Source organism: Anoplopoma fimbria, chromosome 22, assembly GCF_027596085.1.
Source record: "Anoplopoma fimbria isolate UVic2021 breed Golden Eagle Sablefish chromosome 22, Afim_UVic_2022, whole genome shotgun sequence".
Lineage (NCBI taxonomy): Eukaryota > Metazoa > Chordata > Actinopteri > Perciformes > Anoplopomatidae > Anoplopoma > Anoplopoma fimbria.
In genome coordinates this window covers 9,346,301-9,362,503 of record NC_072470.1, presented here as the reverse complement: position 1 = coordinate 9,362,503, position 16,203 = coordinate 9,346,301, and the positions used below count along the sequence as shown (strand labels likewise).

At 41.9% G+C, this 16,203-nt stretch overlaps 1 protein-coding gene across 1 annotated transcript in view; it reads left to right on the top strand.

Annotated features, from left to right (window-relative positions):
• Positions 1-16,203, top strand: part of LOC129111485 (nck-associated protein 5-like) — a 113,934-nt gene that overhangs the window by 71,736 nt on the left and 25,995 nt on the right. The window contains exons 6-10 of the mRNA XM_054623455.1: positions 7,064-7,154; positions 10,669-10,839; positions 13,302-13,370; positions 15,291-15,329; positions 15,481-15,600. Coding sequence (XP_054479430.1) covers positions 7,064-7,154; positions 10,669-10,839; positions 13,302-13,370; positions 15,291-15,329; positions 15,481-15,600 — 490 coding nt within the window. The remainder of the gene's footprint in view (positions 1-7,063; positions 7,155-10,668; positions 10,840-13,301; positions 13,371-15,290; positions 15,330-15,480; positions 15,601-16,203) is intronic.

Sequence of the window (16,203 nt, the reverse complement as noted above, 5' to 3'; positions counted from 1 at the left end):
TTGCAGTATAGATTTGGTTGTTTTGCAGCTGCTCTGGTTGACACATATACACAGCGGCTGCTTTTATGCTTTATGCATCGTGTTTTAGAAAGTAACTGCATCATATGAGCAACAAAAAGGACATTTTAATAGAAAATATCAGTCACATACTTCTTTAAAGGATCAGCTCTCCCTCCTGGCTTTGTGATTTCTTAAAAATAGCTTCAAAGATCATAATCAATTATGAAAATGTTGCCAATATAATCTATATACAACTTGACGTATGAGTATCATCCACCCCTACTCCATCTCTCCGGCTCCCGTTGTAATGTATTGGACTAAATGCTGTTATTGGGACTAAGGTTTCCGACCGGGATGTCTTCCTCAGTCTCTTGTCTCACATGTGGGACCCACATGCCTGAAGCCCTTTGGGGAGATATGCAAGCCAAGGCTCCAGTGAGATGCTCTTGAGACCAATGGCTCCCTCATTGCTAACTGCTTCCTTTGGCCAGAGGTGAACATGTGGAGCGGCCATCATGAATATGGGCTCTAAATCCTTCCAAATGTAGTGGGACTGCGGGGGGGATGAAAGAGGAAGAAACCTAAATCTGGTTCCCTCCATATGTCTCTTTTAATGTACCCTCCTTGCTTACTAGTCCTCGATTACATCCAGTCAGATCTGCACATTTAAGGACATTAATGGGGACGTTTTCCTGTTTCAATGTCTCTTTATTATTTGCATTTAGAAACTAAATATTTAGGATAAAATAAGTCAAATAAAACTTTCATTAATGTGTATTTTGATATAGCCCTATGATGTTTAATGCCTCCTGTGCAAAACACCCCAAAAAAGCTCTTTTTCACAGCAGTCTGTCACACATTGGAATAAAATATGACTTTAAGGGAATACTAAATGCTTTGGCCCCTTGATCTCTTTTTTCTGTGGCATGTGGGTCTTGTTGATAAGGTTAAAGGTCATTGACGGGAGTCAGCGGTCACAAGGGTTGAAAACCTTTGTAATGCTACCCCGCTGTAACATGCATGACTGATGTGCATGACTTTTACAGCTCTTGAACTGTCCTCACGGCTGTAAACTGGACCTTCCCCTCCACCAAAAGTGTCTAGTTTAGCTCCAGAGAGTTTGCTCTCTCTTCATTTAGGTCACGTCCAACAAAGGGTCTCCTTGCATGTTTTCTGCAAAACAGCTCTAAGAGGATAAGAGTGGCTTAGCGTTGGGTTAAGCTAGGCAATCATTCGCTGGGCGTACATAAGTGATTTGCTGGAAAGGAGTCTGAGAAGAAGAATGGAATATTCTTGTGCCAAAACGGACAGTTTCGCAGGTCAGATAAGGCGTTTGTAGCCGTCGATGCAGCAGTCACGCAAGGGCCCCCGATGGCCTTGATTCAGCCGCACAACCAGGTGATTGTTCTCCCTATCATTTCAGCAGCTTAAGGATTTTCCAATTGTTCCCCTGGTCGAATCTGATTAGAGGGTCTCGGCCAACCTGAGCCGCTGACAGTGCTGATAAAGTGAGAGTGTGACCAGAGTCAGGCGGAGAAAAGCTGAAGCATCTCCACTGATCTCTTTTCATCATTTGGCACATTGAAGCTTCTAAGTTGTTAAAGTGAAATGTTAAGAGGTTTTCATCCCGCGCTTTGACTCTGATCTTAGTAATGTTAAAACTTATCGTTTTCTTTACCATGGCGTTGATGATGTAATTTCTATCTTGAGCCTTGAGTGGGTTACCAAGTTTTCGGTGACAGAGTGTACAAAAAGGCCAGGCTTTTATTTTGAATTCAGAAAATGGACTAGCTAGCTAATATGCTGCAGCCAAGGAATCCTGGCAGCCCAAATATCCACCCATGGCAGGAAGGGCCGGATCAGTAACTCCCGCTCGGTCCGAGCTGTGAAACATGCAAAGACGCAGGCGGTCTTTGGCAGGATGGCGCTCTGATTAAAAATAAACAAGCGAGCATCTAAAAACTGTGTTGATGGAAAGAGTCTCATTTCGGGGGGGGAAGATCGCTGAGAACTGTGTGCTATAAATCTGAGACGGCATGCAGAGATATCTGATCGTTCTGCGAGTGTCCTGGCATGCAGCCTCCATGTTCGCTCTTCTTGCACGGAAAGTGTTGATTTTAGTGAAGCCAAAGCCTTTTAATCACCAATGAAAAAACCACATGCACGCACACACACACACACACACACACACACACACACACACACACACACACACACACACACACTGGCTGACAAACAGGGGGATCCCTGTCCTTAGTCGTGCTTCATCCCTGCAAGTCCAACCCTGATTCCCGTCTGATCCAAGACTACCGGCCTGCTTGCCTCCCAGCAGGGGCCCTCCTCCTTTGGAGAGGGCTTAACGCGGGACATATGGGAAAGTCTTTGCCTGCCAGATCACTGTCTCTGCACGGAGCCAGTGTCGGATAATGACACACTGGAGACACGGCAAGCAGAAAATGAGAACAGGAGATCTGCTGTCAGGCTGCCTCGGTAACCCGGGCCACGGGACAAACCGCGCTGTCTGTCGATTGAGCGAAAAAGCACTCAGGCTTATATGATGACTGCATGGCCTATTTTAGCCTAGAGACCCACATTTCAGCACTAGTGTCTAGGTCACTTTATAGCGCTGTTGGAGCAGAGTGCTGGGTGTGCATTCAGATGTCCCTTCACATGGAGATCAGGGACGTCTGCTCAGTGTTTCTGGCTATTTTCCAGAGAAACGGTCGAGCTAAAAATGGAGAGAAACCCAAGATGGGGTAAGTTTTTGTGCTCAGATTGTCAGCTTTTTCAGGGAGGTTTTGGAGTCCTTTGATCATTTTCAGGGCTGTGAAGGAATTTGTCATTGAAGGCTAGAGCTGTGTAAAGCCACTGCAGTTTCAATGAATAGAAATAGTTTTGAATGAAACTCTCTGTCGTTTGAAGTCTTGGTGTCATTGTGACTTTTGACAGCTTAGCGGTGAAGAAGAAGAAGAAGAAGAAGAAGAAGAAGAAGTTTTTCATACGTTAACCATCAATCAGCTGCAGACGACACACAGCATTTCACCTCTAATTGTCCCTGTGTGTTCTGATGATGCATCACTTTGTTCACCTCCGCGGCACGCCATCACATCAAAGCTGTAGATATGCGTGTGTGTGTATTCTGTGTTTGTGTGCACGGAGAGGTTTCCCTGAAGAGCGTCAGGCCTGCAGGCTGGGAATTGATTGGACCCTTAATTGTATTTCCTGGACTGCTGATGAACGCCACGTTTGAAATTCAGCTTGTGTTGCACAAGGGTCAGGGAAGTCAGAATTTGCGTTCGCCTTCACATACGTGCCCTCTAAACACACACACACACACACACACACACACACACACACACACACACACACACACACACACACACACACACACACACACACACACATTTGTCCTTCCTTCCCTCTCTCCTTCCCTGAATGATGTTTTCAATAGGTCCTTGGCAAGCGCTTTGCGATTAATCACACTATCACTCTGAGCAAGACTATGTTTTTATGTAAAGTAATGCTCTGTCATCTGAGAGTTATAATCCATCCATCACAGGCGTTTAGCAGACTCTCTCTCTCCCATATAAATAGATTTTAGGAGGCTGAATTTACAGTACTGACAAATGACGCTGTTTATTTTATGGGATGTTTGCTGGACGCTTGTCCCATTCTGTTTTTAGCAGGATTTACTGCTTAGATTTCATTACTTAAATGTACTTTTGGGATCACTTCATAATTAGTTCTGATACATAAATGCTAATAAATTATTAGAGCTTTAAAAGAAAAAGAAGTTCTGTTAAATAGCGTTATAAGCGCTTTGTTGGTATTAGTAATCAGCGCACCGTCGATAGTGATTACTGGGAGGTAATTATCCAAAACATTCTTGTTTGTGTTGCTGCTCCGCATGAGTTGCCAAAGAAAATTAAATGATAACTAGTAGTTCAGGCAGAATCCTTTGTTCACTTCTCCACAGAGCTAGAAACATTGTATTTGGAGTGGATGAATGTTGTTTAGAAGATTTCCTGATGGCTAAATGTGTTAAATATATTAGAATACATTTTTTTTCTAAATGGACCTAGTCTTTCTCTTTACATTAAGTATCTCCAGTCTCTCAGCACCACCACTAAACTTCTAAGTTTTTCAGTGCTTTTTCCCTGCTGTCAAAAGCACAAACAACTGTTCAGAGAGAAGCTGCACATCTGTGCTTGATGTGACTTTGAAATGGAAGTGGTATGGAAAGTGTTGCAGCTCAATGGGGTTGTTTAGAACCACAAAGGGTTTCTTTCAGGTGTGCCAGAGTGCCACGGAGGAAGCAAGCATCAAAGTGTTTCTTACCATGCTGACACTCTGTTATACAAAGGTCAATTGAGGTCGAGCTGGAAAAGTTTGTTTTGGGGAGTTATGCAGGTATGGCTGTGTGTGTGTGTGTGTATGAAAGCAAACGCTGATATCATTCATTTAATCTCATATTTGCCTCTCTGGCTCATTTGGCACATGTTTTCATTCATGGCGCATTAGAATAATTTTGACTCCATCTGTTGCCTTCCCCTAATGATATTTCTGCTATTTCTCATTTCAGGTTTAATTTGAAAAGTCGCACATTTCCATATTTGTCCTGCATGTGTGTTACATTTGTTCCACTAGCAGCTTGTTACTGATTTTTATTGGACCAAATCAACCAAATAGTCAACAGGAGGGCAAATAAGTCACTTTTCCAAACAATGAAAAACTAAGAGCGTGTCTGTACAATATATATCTGCAGTACTAGCGTTCATATTATTCACAACTTGTTTGATTAGTTTACTGTGGTAACCTTCATCACTGCTTTGAGTGAAGAAAAGAAAAGAATGCAAATGGACCTGACCTTTAAAGATGAGGAATTTGAAAAATGGGTTAAGAATCTTTTTTTATTTTGCAGTAAATGTAGCAAATATTTTTGGAGCAAAAATGGACAGAGGACTCCAAAAATACCTTTAAAACCAGAGTTAGTTTTTGCAAGATCAGGGATTTATCTTTCAGAAAAACAGATGCTCACCTGTGTGACCTGAATGTCATTATCATACACAGGAGGCTCGCACTGAGGCTATATCTGTAGGTGGTCACCTGCCCAAATCCCCTCAGTCCAAGAACTACCCCTACTCTCCATGCTGATCGTGCCTGTCAGCTAGTCCTTGACCTGATGTCAGCGTCTCCGGCCTTTAAAGCTGTCGGTGTCACGTCCTCTTTGCTCTATAGGTTGTTGCTGATTAAGGCCAGCATTTAAAGCAGGAACTGGAGCAATCTGCCACCAGCTCTGTCTGCTCGCCTCTTCGACTGTTCAGTCAGCAGCTAGCGGCCTGATTACAGCCGGCTTTATGGCTCAGCCTGGACAGATGGTGCGGCTAGCGCCATCCTGCCCTGCATGCCTGTGCTCATTCAGCAGGGACCCATCAGGGCAGAACTACCAGGAAATCATTATATAAGTGTGTGTATAGAGCATATGCATACTATAATCAAGTGATTTAAATCACTGAATCTGCAGAGTTAGTGTTTTCTTGAGGCTGAACTTGTAGTATTACCGATATTACAAAAAGTAAAAAAACAATATTTTTTGGCCTTCAGTTTTTGGGTTACAGGAAACAAAAAAGATTAATAGTGTCAACTAGTGAGCTTCAGAGGTGTTGGTAGTTAGATTTTGTAACATTTGGACGGAGCCAGGCTAGGCGTTTCCCTCTGTTTACAGTCTTTATGCTAAGCTAACCGCCTGCTGGCAACAGCTCCATATTTAACAGATAGACGTAAGACTGGTAATTTTTCTCATCTAACTCTCAAAAAGTATCGCGTTTCCCAAAATAATGAACTATTCATCCCCATTGAGATTTAAAGTCTCTTTTTTTAAAGGAAGTCTTGTTCCTTGTCTTGTTAAATTTCACTGTGAATCAAAAAAGTAAAAGAAGACAGTGTCATGAAATTCATATGAATCCCAACTGACTATATGAAAGCCTTTCTTTTGTCAAGATTCTCCGTCTTAACAATGACTGGCTGTCACTCTTCGTACGCCAGTGCTCCTGAATGTCACTTTTATCTGATAATTTACATTTACATCATCCCAGCTGGGTCCAAGATCATCTTATGGCTTATCTGGTGCTCTGGTTCTTTTTTTTTTTTTTTTACAGAATCAGAAAGTGAATGCATGTAGGGTTAAAGTTCACCCTGCAGCTCGAGGGATGAAAATGGTATGTGGTTTCTTATTCAGATGAAATAGGCAGAGGCATTTTTTACATTCACTGTTTTGCCACCTGTTTTGCATGCAGCTTGCAGTGTTTAGCAGCACAAAATAGAGGCTCAGATTGTTTTGAGCAGACCAGGACTTGATGGCCAAGGTCACTCGCTCAGTGTTTGCTGCTGTGATTGCACTTAATTCAAGCCATCAGCAGACACACGCCTACAAAATCACAAACAATAAGTCAGTAAGTACTATGTTTGCACATTTTATACTCAATCTAGTCATTTGGAGTGTTTGCAGCATAGTGAACTGAGCAGAAGTTGGGATTCAAACCAAAAAAATACCATCATCCATCTTGTGTCTCTGGCACTGATTCAGTCCCATTCTGTTTCCATTATCAGTTTGTGTGTGTTTATGCGTGCATGCTTATGGAAAGTGTAAAGAAAAAAATCACAATTGAAGGATGCAATGATCCATTTCGAACAACAAACATGGAATAAAATTGTAAAACAGCTTGAAAATAGCCCTCATTTTAGATGTTTATCGGGGTGCCTTCACTCTGAAGCAGCTGGTGATCATTTCAGACATTTTACCCCAATATGACCCTGAGGTCCTCGGCGGGTTGGTTCTGGCTGTTCTGCAGGTAGGATTGGAAAAACAGGGCATGTTTGGACCTTAGTATCACTCTGTTGCTGGCTAAGCAGCAACGTCTTACAAGGAACAATGTCCCGCTTATTTGGGATAATCAGGCTTTGTGTTTTATTTATGTGAAACCAACAAATCCTTCAAATTAAATGTTAAATTAAATTGGTTTTCCATAACTTAACAGCGATGATGTGTGTGTTTTGTGTGCAGGATGGAAGAGACGGTGCGGTCGCTGCTGCAGAATCAGGGCGTTGTGGAGCAGACTGCTGTGGACACGGTGGACATCATGAAGGCCTACAGGGTAAATGAGTCAACTCTGGTCATTCTACAAGAGTAAAAATGAAAGTTGATGTCTAGAGAGGGGAGTTGTTCCCATACCAGTATTAAAAATGCCTCCTATGCAGACTAAAATGCTTGATTGGATATTGGCGAGTATTTATATAACGTCTTCATATAATGTATCAGCTCTTTTATGCAACACAGGAAGAACAACAACACGAGTTCTCATCTCTGTTAAGAGCTGCTTGCTGCCAGATCCATAACATTATCCTTAGCTGGAATCACTGATAATATATACTCATATTCTCTATTTACTCACTGATACGGCGGTAATCATCTTGTAGGTATAGGCATCTCTGTTTGTGTCTCACTCGTCTCCATTCTTCAGCTCAGACAGTGTTGAATAAAGCCAAGGTGAGTGCGTTCAGAGCGGTCCCTGTTACATAAGAGAAATAGCCGCTGGGATTGAGCAGAGAGGCAGAAAGAATACAGATATTTCTTCCGAAGCACAGGGTCGCACTTCACAATTTGAGGCTTGACGTGTTTACAGGGTGCCGAAATGCTAGTGCCTCAGTCTGTTTATCATCAGCGTGGTGTTATTCAATCTTTGAGAGCCTTAACTATAGAAAAAAAAAAGCTTTTCTTCCAACTATGTGTGATGCATTCATTTGTCGACTTAGAAAATAACTCTTTAAGTACAGTATTTATTGAACATCAGCAACAAACGGAGCATATCATTTCTTGGTAGAAACAGATAGACAATGCGATCCGATGCAAGTATCATTGTATTTATAGTGGATGCTAAATTCCAACACCAGCCACTTTTATGAAACTAGGAGATCAGTGAGGCAAAAAGAATGTTAGACAGATGACTGAAAACTTTAGTGTCGATAAAGCATGTCTTTAATGTCCAGCAGTAAAATGGCTCCAGGGAAAGGAGGAAATGAGTGCAATAAAAATAGTCTTTATAAATTACTACATGTTTTCATCACTGTGAAAAAAAAATAGATGCAGGAAAGTCTTTGAATGATGAGTGCAAATAAAAGGGGGCAGACTAGAAAAACGAGCGCTATAAGAATAAATGTCAGGACGGTGAAACATGGGAAGAGCAGCCATGATAAAATACTCATGTAAAGTGTCCTGAGGTGCAAAAGCTTTATAATGAAAATATGACAAGACAATATGCAAATAGTGTTCTCTGTGCACACAGAGTAATCCTTTCCTGGGTTCCCTGCCACAGACGGATTATGTTGAGGAGAAAAAGAATGACAAGGGGTGATAGGAGGGGGGATATGAAGTGGAGGCGTTCAGTAAATATTTTCAATCCCAACTTAAGTATTTTGGAAATAAGTGAAGGTTTTCTGCAGCTTTACACTGATTGTTAGCTGCTTTAACTAATATATTCTGAAAGTGTTCTTTAATAGTTCACTCTAATATTGACTGTAAGATGATTTTTAGCCATTAAAGCAGTGTTTTTTTTGCTTTATGACCGTATTCTTGCAAAACTAAAGACGTTACCATAAGCTTCATCTGTATTAAAGTTCCCTGCTAATTACCAACGAATCAGCAGGTTAGCATTGTTATTGTGAGCATGCTGATGTTTGCTTTTAGCAAAAAAAAAAGGATGTTAAGTCTTCTTCCACTAAAATAAGTCACTTAACCTTTTATGGAATAAACAAGTCCACAAAATTGTGTTTTAGAAGATGTTTTTTCTCAGTGATAGTCATGTAAAGATAACATATTCCACACTGATATTTACTGCATGTTGACAAACCTTGCTCTTATGTTCAGCAGTCACAGAGAATAAACTAGGAGGGTTATTATCGCGGTATTCCCAGTAGCTGTACTCCTGCTGCAGCTGCATTCTGTGTGTTCAGCAGACAAACTCAATAACTTGAAAGGGCAGCGTGAGGGACAAGGTTTCCTCCCCTCTCCCTCTGCAGACTCTCTCTCTGCGGTGATTATTACCGAGCCCTTTAACGCCGTCTGATGAGCAGCCTCTCGAAGCAGACTGCACAGTTCAGCAAACAAAAGCAAATTTAAAACCCGAGACTTTAAAGAATTGCCTCGAACTCAATTGTCTGATGGAATCAAGCAAGATTGAAAACCTAATATATGTTTAGAGGAGACTGGATCAAGCTGAAAATAAAGTGCCCTGAAGGACATTATTTCCAATTCCTGTTAAGAGAAAGAAATATCTCATTCTGCATTTGGATATATAAAAGAGGAGCTGCAGCCATCCATTAGTGCTGCTAACCTCAGCTTTGTCCAGCACATTAACCACAGGTATCTTCAGGTCTGACAATTATCTGTCAAAGCTCAGCTAGGAATGAAAAATGGAGTTTGTGTGAATCGTGATATATCACACTCTATCAACTGAATAACTAATTTGAAGAAGGCATCCCATTGCTTCATTCACAGCACATGTTAGAGTTGTTTTGCTGCTTTTGTCGCTCGTAGTGTGAAAAAAGCACATCTGTCAAACTTAAAGAAATAATGACTATTAACAAAATGCGCAAAAATATCCTTGAATCCAAGAAGAAATCTTTAATTTGCTTGTTTTCCCTCAAGCAACACTCAAAAAAACAGATCTAAACATTTCTCTCTCTTTATTTTTGTTCTGCTGCTGAAATTTAGATCCTTTTTCAAACCTTATTTTCTTGTGAGATAATGGAAAGGTTTGACCTCTTCATGCCTCTAAAAGTTGTATTCAAATGTTTTAGAGTAGAAAATCATTCTTTAGTTGAACTGCTATCAACTCAATATATTCAAACTGTGCCGAGAGGTCACGGCTCTGATCAGTCTGTAAAATGCAGACAATAGTGAAGACTTCATCATTTCCCAGAGCCCAAGGTGATGGTTTAGAACAGAGATAAATACCCAAAACTCACATTTCCAACCTGCTGGAACAATTTAATGTGACAATTTTTACATTTCTTTAAAAGCAGAAAATGTTTTCACTACATTTTGGTGTATGTGCAGTAAACAACATACTTTGATGCTCCAAATATTCTTTAAAAAAGGATGAATAATCTCTCCAGTGTGACACGAAGCTCATTGTGGGTTTTTCCTTTTTGCAGTTTGGTGCTAGCCAGGCAATGCCTAATTAGTGGCTTTATTATTACCAGTAGTTAATTATCACAGATGCCACGAAGCGATGAGAAAAAGAGATGAGAGAGAAGGATCCCCATCATCCAGACGAGACGTGAGCCCTCAAGGTCAACGCCACTCTTTGGAAAACAAGTGAAACATGATTAGGGATTAGGGGATGTTTTGCAGCTCTGTTGTCGAAGCTGCCTCCCTGTTGTCCCGTCTGCCCATCTGATGCTCCCCCTTTTCTTCTCTCCCCCTTTCACTTTCTCAGATTTTTTGTCTTTCACGGATCCTTACCCGTTTTTTGCATCCATGCCCTGAACCATTTGTTATCCCCTCACTTCTGAACGCTTTCTTCCCATCTGCTCAGGTTTTTAACTTGCCAAATTTTCTGTCCTGTTTTCCTCCCCCCTCTAACCTCGTCTTGTTTTTCTGTGCGTCAGGATAAACTCTCCGAGGAAGTGCGGAAACAGTACGACGGCCTCGGAGAGAACGGCTCCTCGCCGTCGACTCGGACGGAGCCAGAGCCGCTGAATGCCGATCCTGATGCCAGCGAAGCAGAAGAGGACAAAGAAAAAACCAAACCCCTTCTGGATCGCCTCAAGGCCCTGGAGGTAACTACTTCACCTCCTTTTCTTTCCACATTTACTGCTGTCCCTTTTGTTTCCTCTCTCTCTACCTACCTTCATTCTCTCTGCTTCATTCTTCTTCATCCACTCCTGGCTATCCTTTGTGGCCAGCCCGTCTGCCAGTTGTCAGAGTCCTTGCTCGGTAGTGTCTGAAAGCATGACAGCTCATCAAATTCTCCTTCGTTTGGAGAGCAAAGTCGTCCTACGAGAGTCGCTGAAGGGGCTTCGGGCTGTACTCCAGCTTTGGTTTGTTTTCCTTCTGTGCTCGGGGATTTGAGCTGCACTCCGCGACGAGCCCCGAGGACGGAGCGCAGCCACAAGGATCCACGCTGATTGCTCTTTTTTTCATACCGAAGCCACCGGACACATCGTCTCAGATCTCTTCACCAATTAAAGGACTCAGACTTAATTAAAGTAGGCCTCCAGTCTCACCTTCTCATCTTTAAGTGGCTCCATGTGGCCTCTTGATGTTGATGTGGTGGAAAGCGTGTGACATAAAGTCTTCGCCTTAATGTACAATATTTTGGAAGATACAAATTATGCCAGTTTTCAAGAAGCTGACTGACACCCCAAGCTAACAAGGAACTAAAGTGCACACACATAAAGAAGTAAAAAGAATAGGAGACTCTGGAACAATACACTAAAGCCTCTCTGGTAGAAAATAGACCCTAATTACAGCAAAGTGCCAGCTAATTCCCCATTGCTCCTCCGCTGTAAGTTATCTTCAGGAAGAATGGTCAAGCTGTCCCGGTGATCCATCTGATGAAGCACAATACCTAAACATTACATATTAAATGGCTTTATCGAAAGTTATCTGCCATTTAATTCCATTCCGCCGGTGATGGATGCAACCCGCCAGCTAAAGCATCTAGAACAAAGCAGAGGCAATACATCACTGTTCCTCATTGTGCATAAACTCCACAGACACTAAGTAAGCACCGCCGGCCTCTTATTTCTGTTGCTGTTCATTAACTTGGCAGGCACGCAGTGTGGTCTATAACTGGGGCTTTAATGAAAACACCCAGAATTTAGGAGAAAATGCATTACCTTCAGTAGATGGCAGTCGACATGCACCCAGTACCTCAAAAATTCCTAACTATCCCTTTAACCTGGAGACGTTGGACACATCAGGGTTTTCCTTTCCATTCAATTAGCTGCCAATCATTCTTGCACAGTACACTAACAAGCTCCACAAGCTTGGAAACGGCCTTAGCGAGATAATCCATCACAGTCAACATGGTCATTTCTTTGCATTTAACGGTTTCTTTGTACCCAAACTGATGTCGGTGTGTGCATTGTGCGGTGCTTGCGGACAATATCCTGACAGCAGCAGGAAGAAATGTAAATAATCCCTCAAAAAACACGTCACCTCACAAATTTAAATGTCTTCTTTTCAAAGTGTTTGTTAGCCAAGAGAGCAGTTTATGTCAAGGTTTTCCAGAGGACAATGATAGAGGAAGATGCAGTAACAATAATAAATCCATTAGTACATCCAAATGACATTGAGATTCTCATTTCAACCTTTTTAAGGCTGTTTTTGTCATTGAACAATAAAGCAGCAATAACATTCAGGGTTCAGGTAACAAAATACCACTTTAGTTGCGTTCTGCCACTATGGCCTGGAGAGTCAGATAACACAGAGCTCTTGTGTGGGTGTAGTGCTGACCGACAACACATATCAAATAGTGATGGCTTTTAATAGCTGTTGAGTAAGATGAATACATTTTCATACAATTAATGAGTGATGATGAATATGGTCCATGGGCAAGTTTTATTTATATATGAATGAATGAATAAACCATTATAAATGAAATGACGTGGGATTTCTCGAAGTAAAGATATCTCTTATAAATAGAAAGTCCACTCACAGACACATACGATATCTTTAAATCTGTAGGATACATTTGCCCTCATCATCAGTCTTAAAGGCTTTAATGAGTCGGTGTGTCTTCCTTGATTGCATAATTAGAATGTTTTGGGTCGTAATTATGTTCCCCATGTTTTCATCAAGGCATTGGTAGTTCCTCCTAAAGGGCAGAGGGTGAGAGAAGCCAGGCTGGCTGACAGCATCTAATATGCCGCCTGCCACTGACAAATTGGAAACTCCCAGGGATCAATAGGGCGCCGCCTCATCGCTTGGCAAGTGAAGGAGATATTCTTATTAGGTTCCAAACTCCAAATGGCTGGCTGCCGCCCCAAAGTTCAGCATCATAACTTCCATCCCCTTGACCTTTCTCTCTGCGGTGCTTTGTAAATTTTTTATCGGCCTTTCCTGGTTCAGCGTTGACATATGACCTTTTTTGCAGCAACTCTCCTGTTAGCTGCAGCTCCTGCTTGATTTGCTATTTCTGTCTCCAATCACAGTTGTTCTGTTGCATCATGTAACCAAAGTCCCTTGCGAGGTGTGTGCTGCGTTGACCCTGAATGTGTCTGTGTGCTCTTTGCAGGATAAGAATTCTACGTTAGCCATGGAGAACGAGAGCCAGAGGGAACAGTACGAACGCTGTCTGGATGAGGTGAGAGCGAAACCTTGTTTATCTTGACAGTCTCAAGGTCGCTCTATGACTGGGCCAGATGTTTAACTAACCACGGAGAGTTCACAAATATTTGTCGAATTAAGTTTGACTTTGTGCGAGCGGAACGAGCAGCATTGTTGAGTTTAAGATTAAGGTTTTAATGAGGTCCTGCAAAAGCACATTGTGTTTCCCACAGGTTGGCAATTTACTTGCAACACAGCTTGAAGGAGGCGGAGGGGAATTTTTTGTTATTAACAATTAATTTAGAAAACGGTGTCATATTTTTTAGGCACTAAAATCTCATCACTCACTTCGGTAGAGAAGCTATCTAGCATGTTTCAGCTGCGATAAGCTCAAACAAGCTTCAACATCAGCTGTTTGAAGTCTAATTAATGTGAAAAAGACCTTTAAGGCAACCAGGATGATAGTTATTCTTCATGCTTTTGAATGTATAATTACAAAGTCTTTTGTGTCAGAAGGCCTTTTGTTGATGCTTGTATAATAAAGCAGAGAGGGTGTTGTTTTTTGCACCATAGACTCCTCTGCACATGCATCACCATCATACCTATATACAACGATCAAAACAGCTTATTGTTGTTATTGATCGTGGTCAGTATTAAAGTCTAAAATGCAAGCTGTTAAATAACCTTAATCTGACGTGCACTGGTGTTGCAGAACGGTTTACGTAACAATGCCACTTCTGTGCCCTCTGGTTATTTGTGAGAGCTTGATAAGTGCTGTTTAGGGAGCCACATGGGGGTGGACAAGCCCGGCTCCTGGCTGTGCCTGCTTGCTGAATCACTCCAGGAGGGAGGGAGGGAAGTATGTCCAGCAGGGACAAGTTGCCCAATTTGTCCTGGAACCAACAGGCTCAGTGGACTAAGCAGAGCTGCCTGAGGGGGGGGACGGGCGAGAGAAGAGGGGGGGGGATGAAAAGAGGAAAGGATGGAGAGATTGGAGTTGGTGATAAAAAAAAAAAGAAAGTGAGGGGAGGAGTTTTGTTTCACAGCTTTATTAGAGTTTGCGTCAACCGTGGATTAAGTCTCTTTTTTGCTTCCATGCCCTCATTAAGATTGGCTCAACTCGCCTTTGTTGTGTTTCCTTCTCCACTATTTTTCCTGTGTGGAGGGAGGGCATTGGTAATGATGCAGTATTGATGATGGAGGCTGTATGTGTGTTTGCCTCTCTAACGACTGCACAGAACAGTAGTAAGGCTAACGTTTGCTTTTGTAACAGAAGGGATGATTATTTTTTTATGTTAGCCCAGCTGCTTGTCCACATTTCAGTATGTGTGCACGCTCATTTGTACTTTGATTACTTGTTTTGAAGTCATACAAAGATTGCAATCAGAGATCAAATCCTCAGTCCGATACCTTTAAGCCAGGTTTACTTTGATCACTCAGCTATTTTACACAAAGCAGATCTGTAACCTGCGGTTTTCCAGAAGCACGGCTCATTTCACCATATTTACTCCCCATCTCTCCTTATTCAATAAACTAGAGCGAGTGCACTCCAAAAAGCCGATGTGGCTTCACAAGGTATTAATGAGCAATCAATGGGCAGTAATCGGAGCCGCTTCTCCATCCGTGTTGTGGTCTCAGAGTGCGGGCGGGTGTTAGCCGCTGTGAGACCAGAGCCCAGACGCCTCTGCTTCTACATCAGTCTGGAGCTGTCATTACCAGCATTAAGTTTAGTTAGTTAAACATTGTAAAAGAGGTGTGTGTAACATGCACACACACACTAGATACTATAATATTGTGCCATTGTGTTCACTAAGCTTATAATAATTCATTTTATGTGTGAATACGCTGAATACGCAGCATTAAAAGTGCAAAGGTCGACCACAGAGGCCTGTAAGGGTCAAAAAGCCTTTGTATTACATTCAGTAACGCCTTTTTTTTCTGTTTCTGCTTGTTAAAGGTTGCCAATCAAGTTGTGCAGGCGCTTCTCACCCAGAAGGTTTGTTTCCTTTATTAAATAACCCATCAGGATCTTGCAGTATTGGATTATTGATCAGTATTTATTACACTAGTCATACAACTATAAAACCTTAACATTACATCCGCTAGAAAAGATTTTCCTGACGTTCTTTGTATTGCTTCCCACTCAGGATCTAAGAGAAGAATGTCTGAAGCTTCGGACTCGAGTTTTTGACCTGGAACAGCAGAATCGGGCGCTGGGCGTTCTGTTCCAGCAGAGGATCAAGCCCGCCTCGGACCTGCTCCTCCAGGTATGCTGCCCACTCAGAGCCCAACATACTGACCCACTTCTTCACACTACGATTATCTCTTGGATTAGCATAAAGCAGCTTCTCCAGTAAACAAGCATGAGCTCTTATTCCCATGCATTGAAAGTTGTTTTTCATTTGGGTTGTTATCAAAATACTCTGGGGTCTCAGCTGGAGACGGAGGCTGCAAACAACACTGAATACTCATCAGAAGCAGTTTCTTTATTATGTTTTTGTTTTTTTTAAAGCAAAGATAAAGGAAGAAACAGGCCTTAAAGCACAGATCCCTTGTAGTTGTTTTGGTTTGTTTATCGTGCATGGGGGTATCAATCCGAGGGTTGCACATTTCAGTTTTAATGTTCTTATTTTCATGGTTTCACTAAGGACTCAATAGTGTAGCGGGACATACATTAAACTCCTGAACTATTTAGAAGAGCTTCTACAAAGGCAAACTTTAAACTGACAAAAAGTCAGTGTCCTCCCTGGTGCCCACATCAATTTATACAAACCCCCAAATCAGAATAAAAAATGCAGTTTTATGCCTCCAGTGCAGGTCAGACTCTGAGAAACGTTTTCAGCACTAGAAGTATTATCTGCTACATAAAG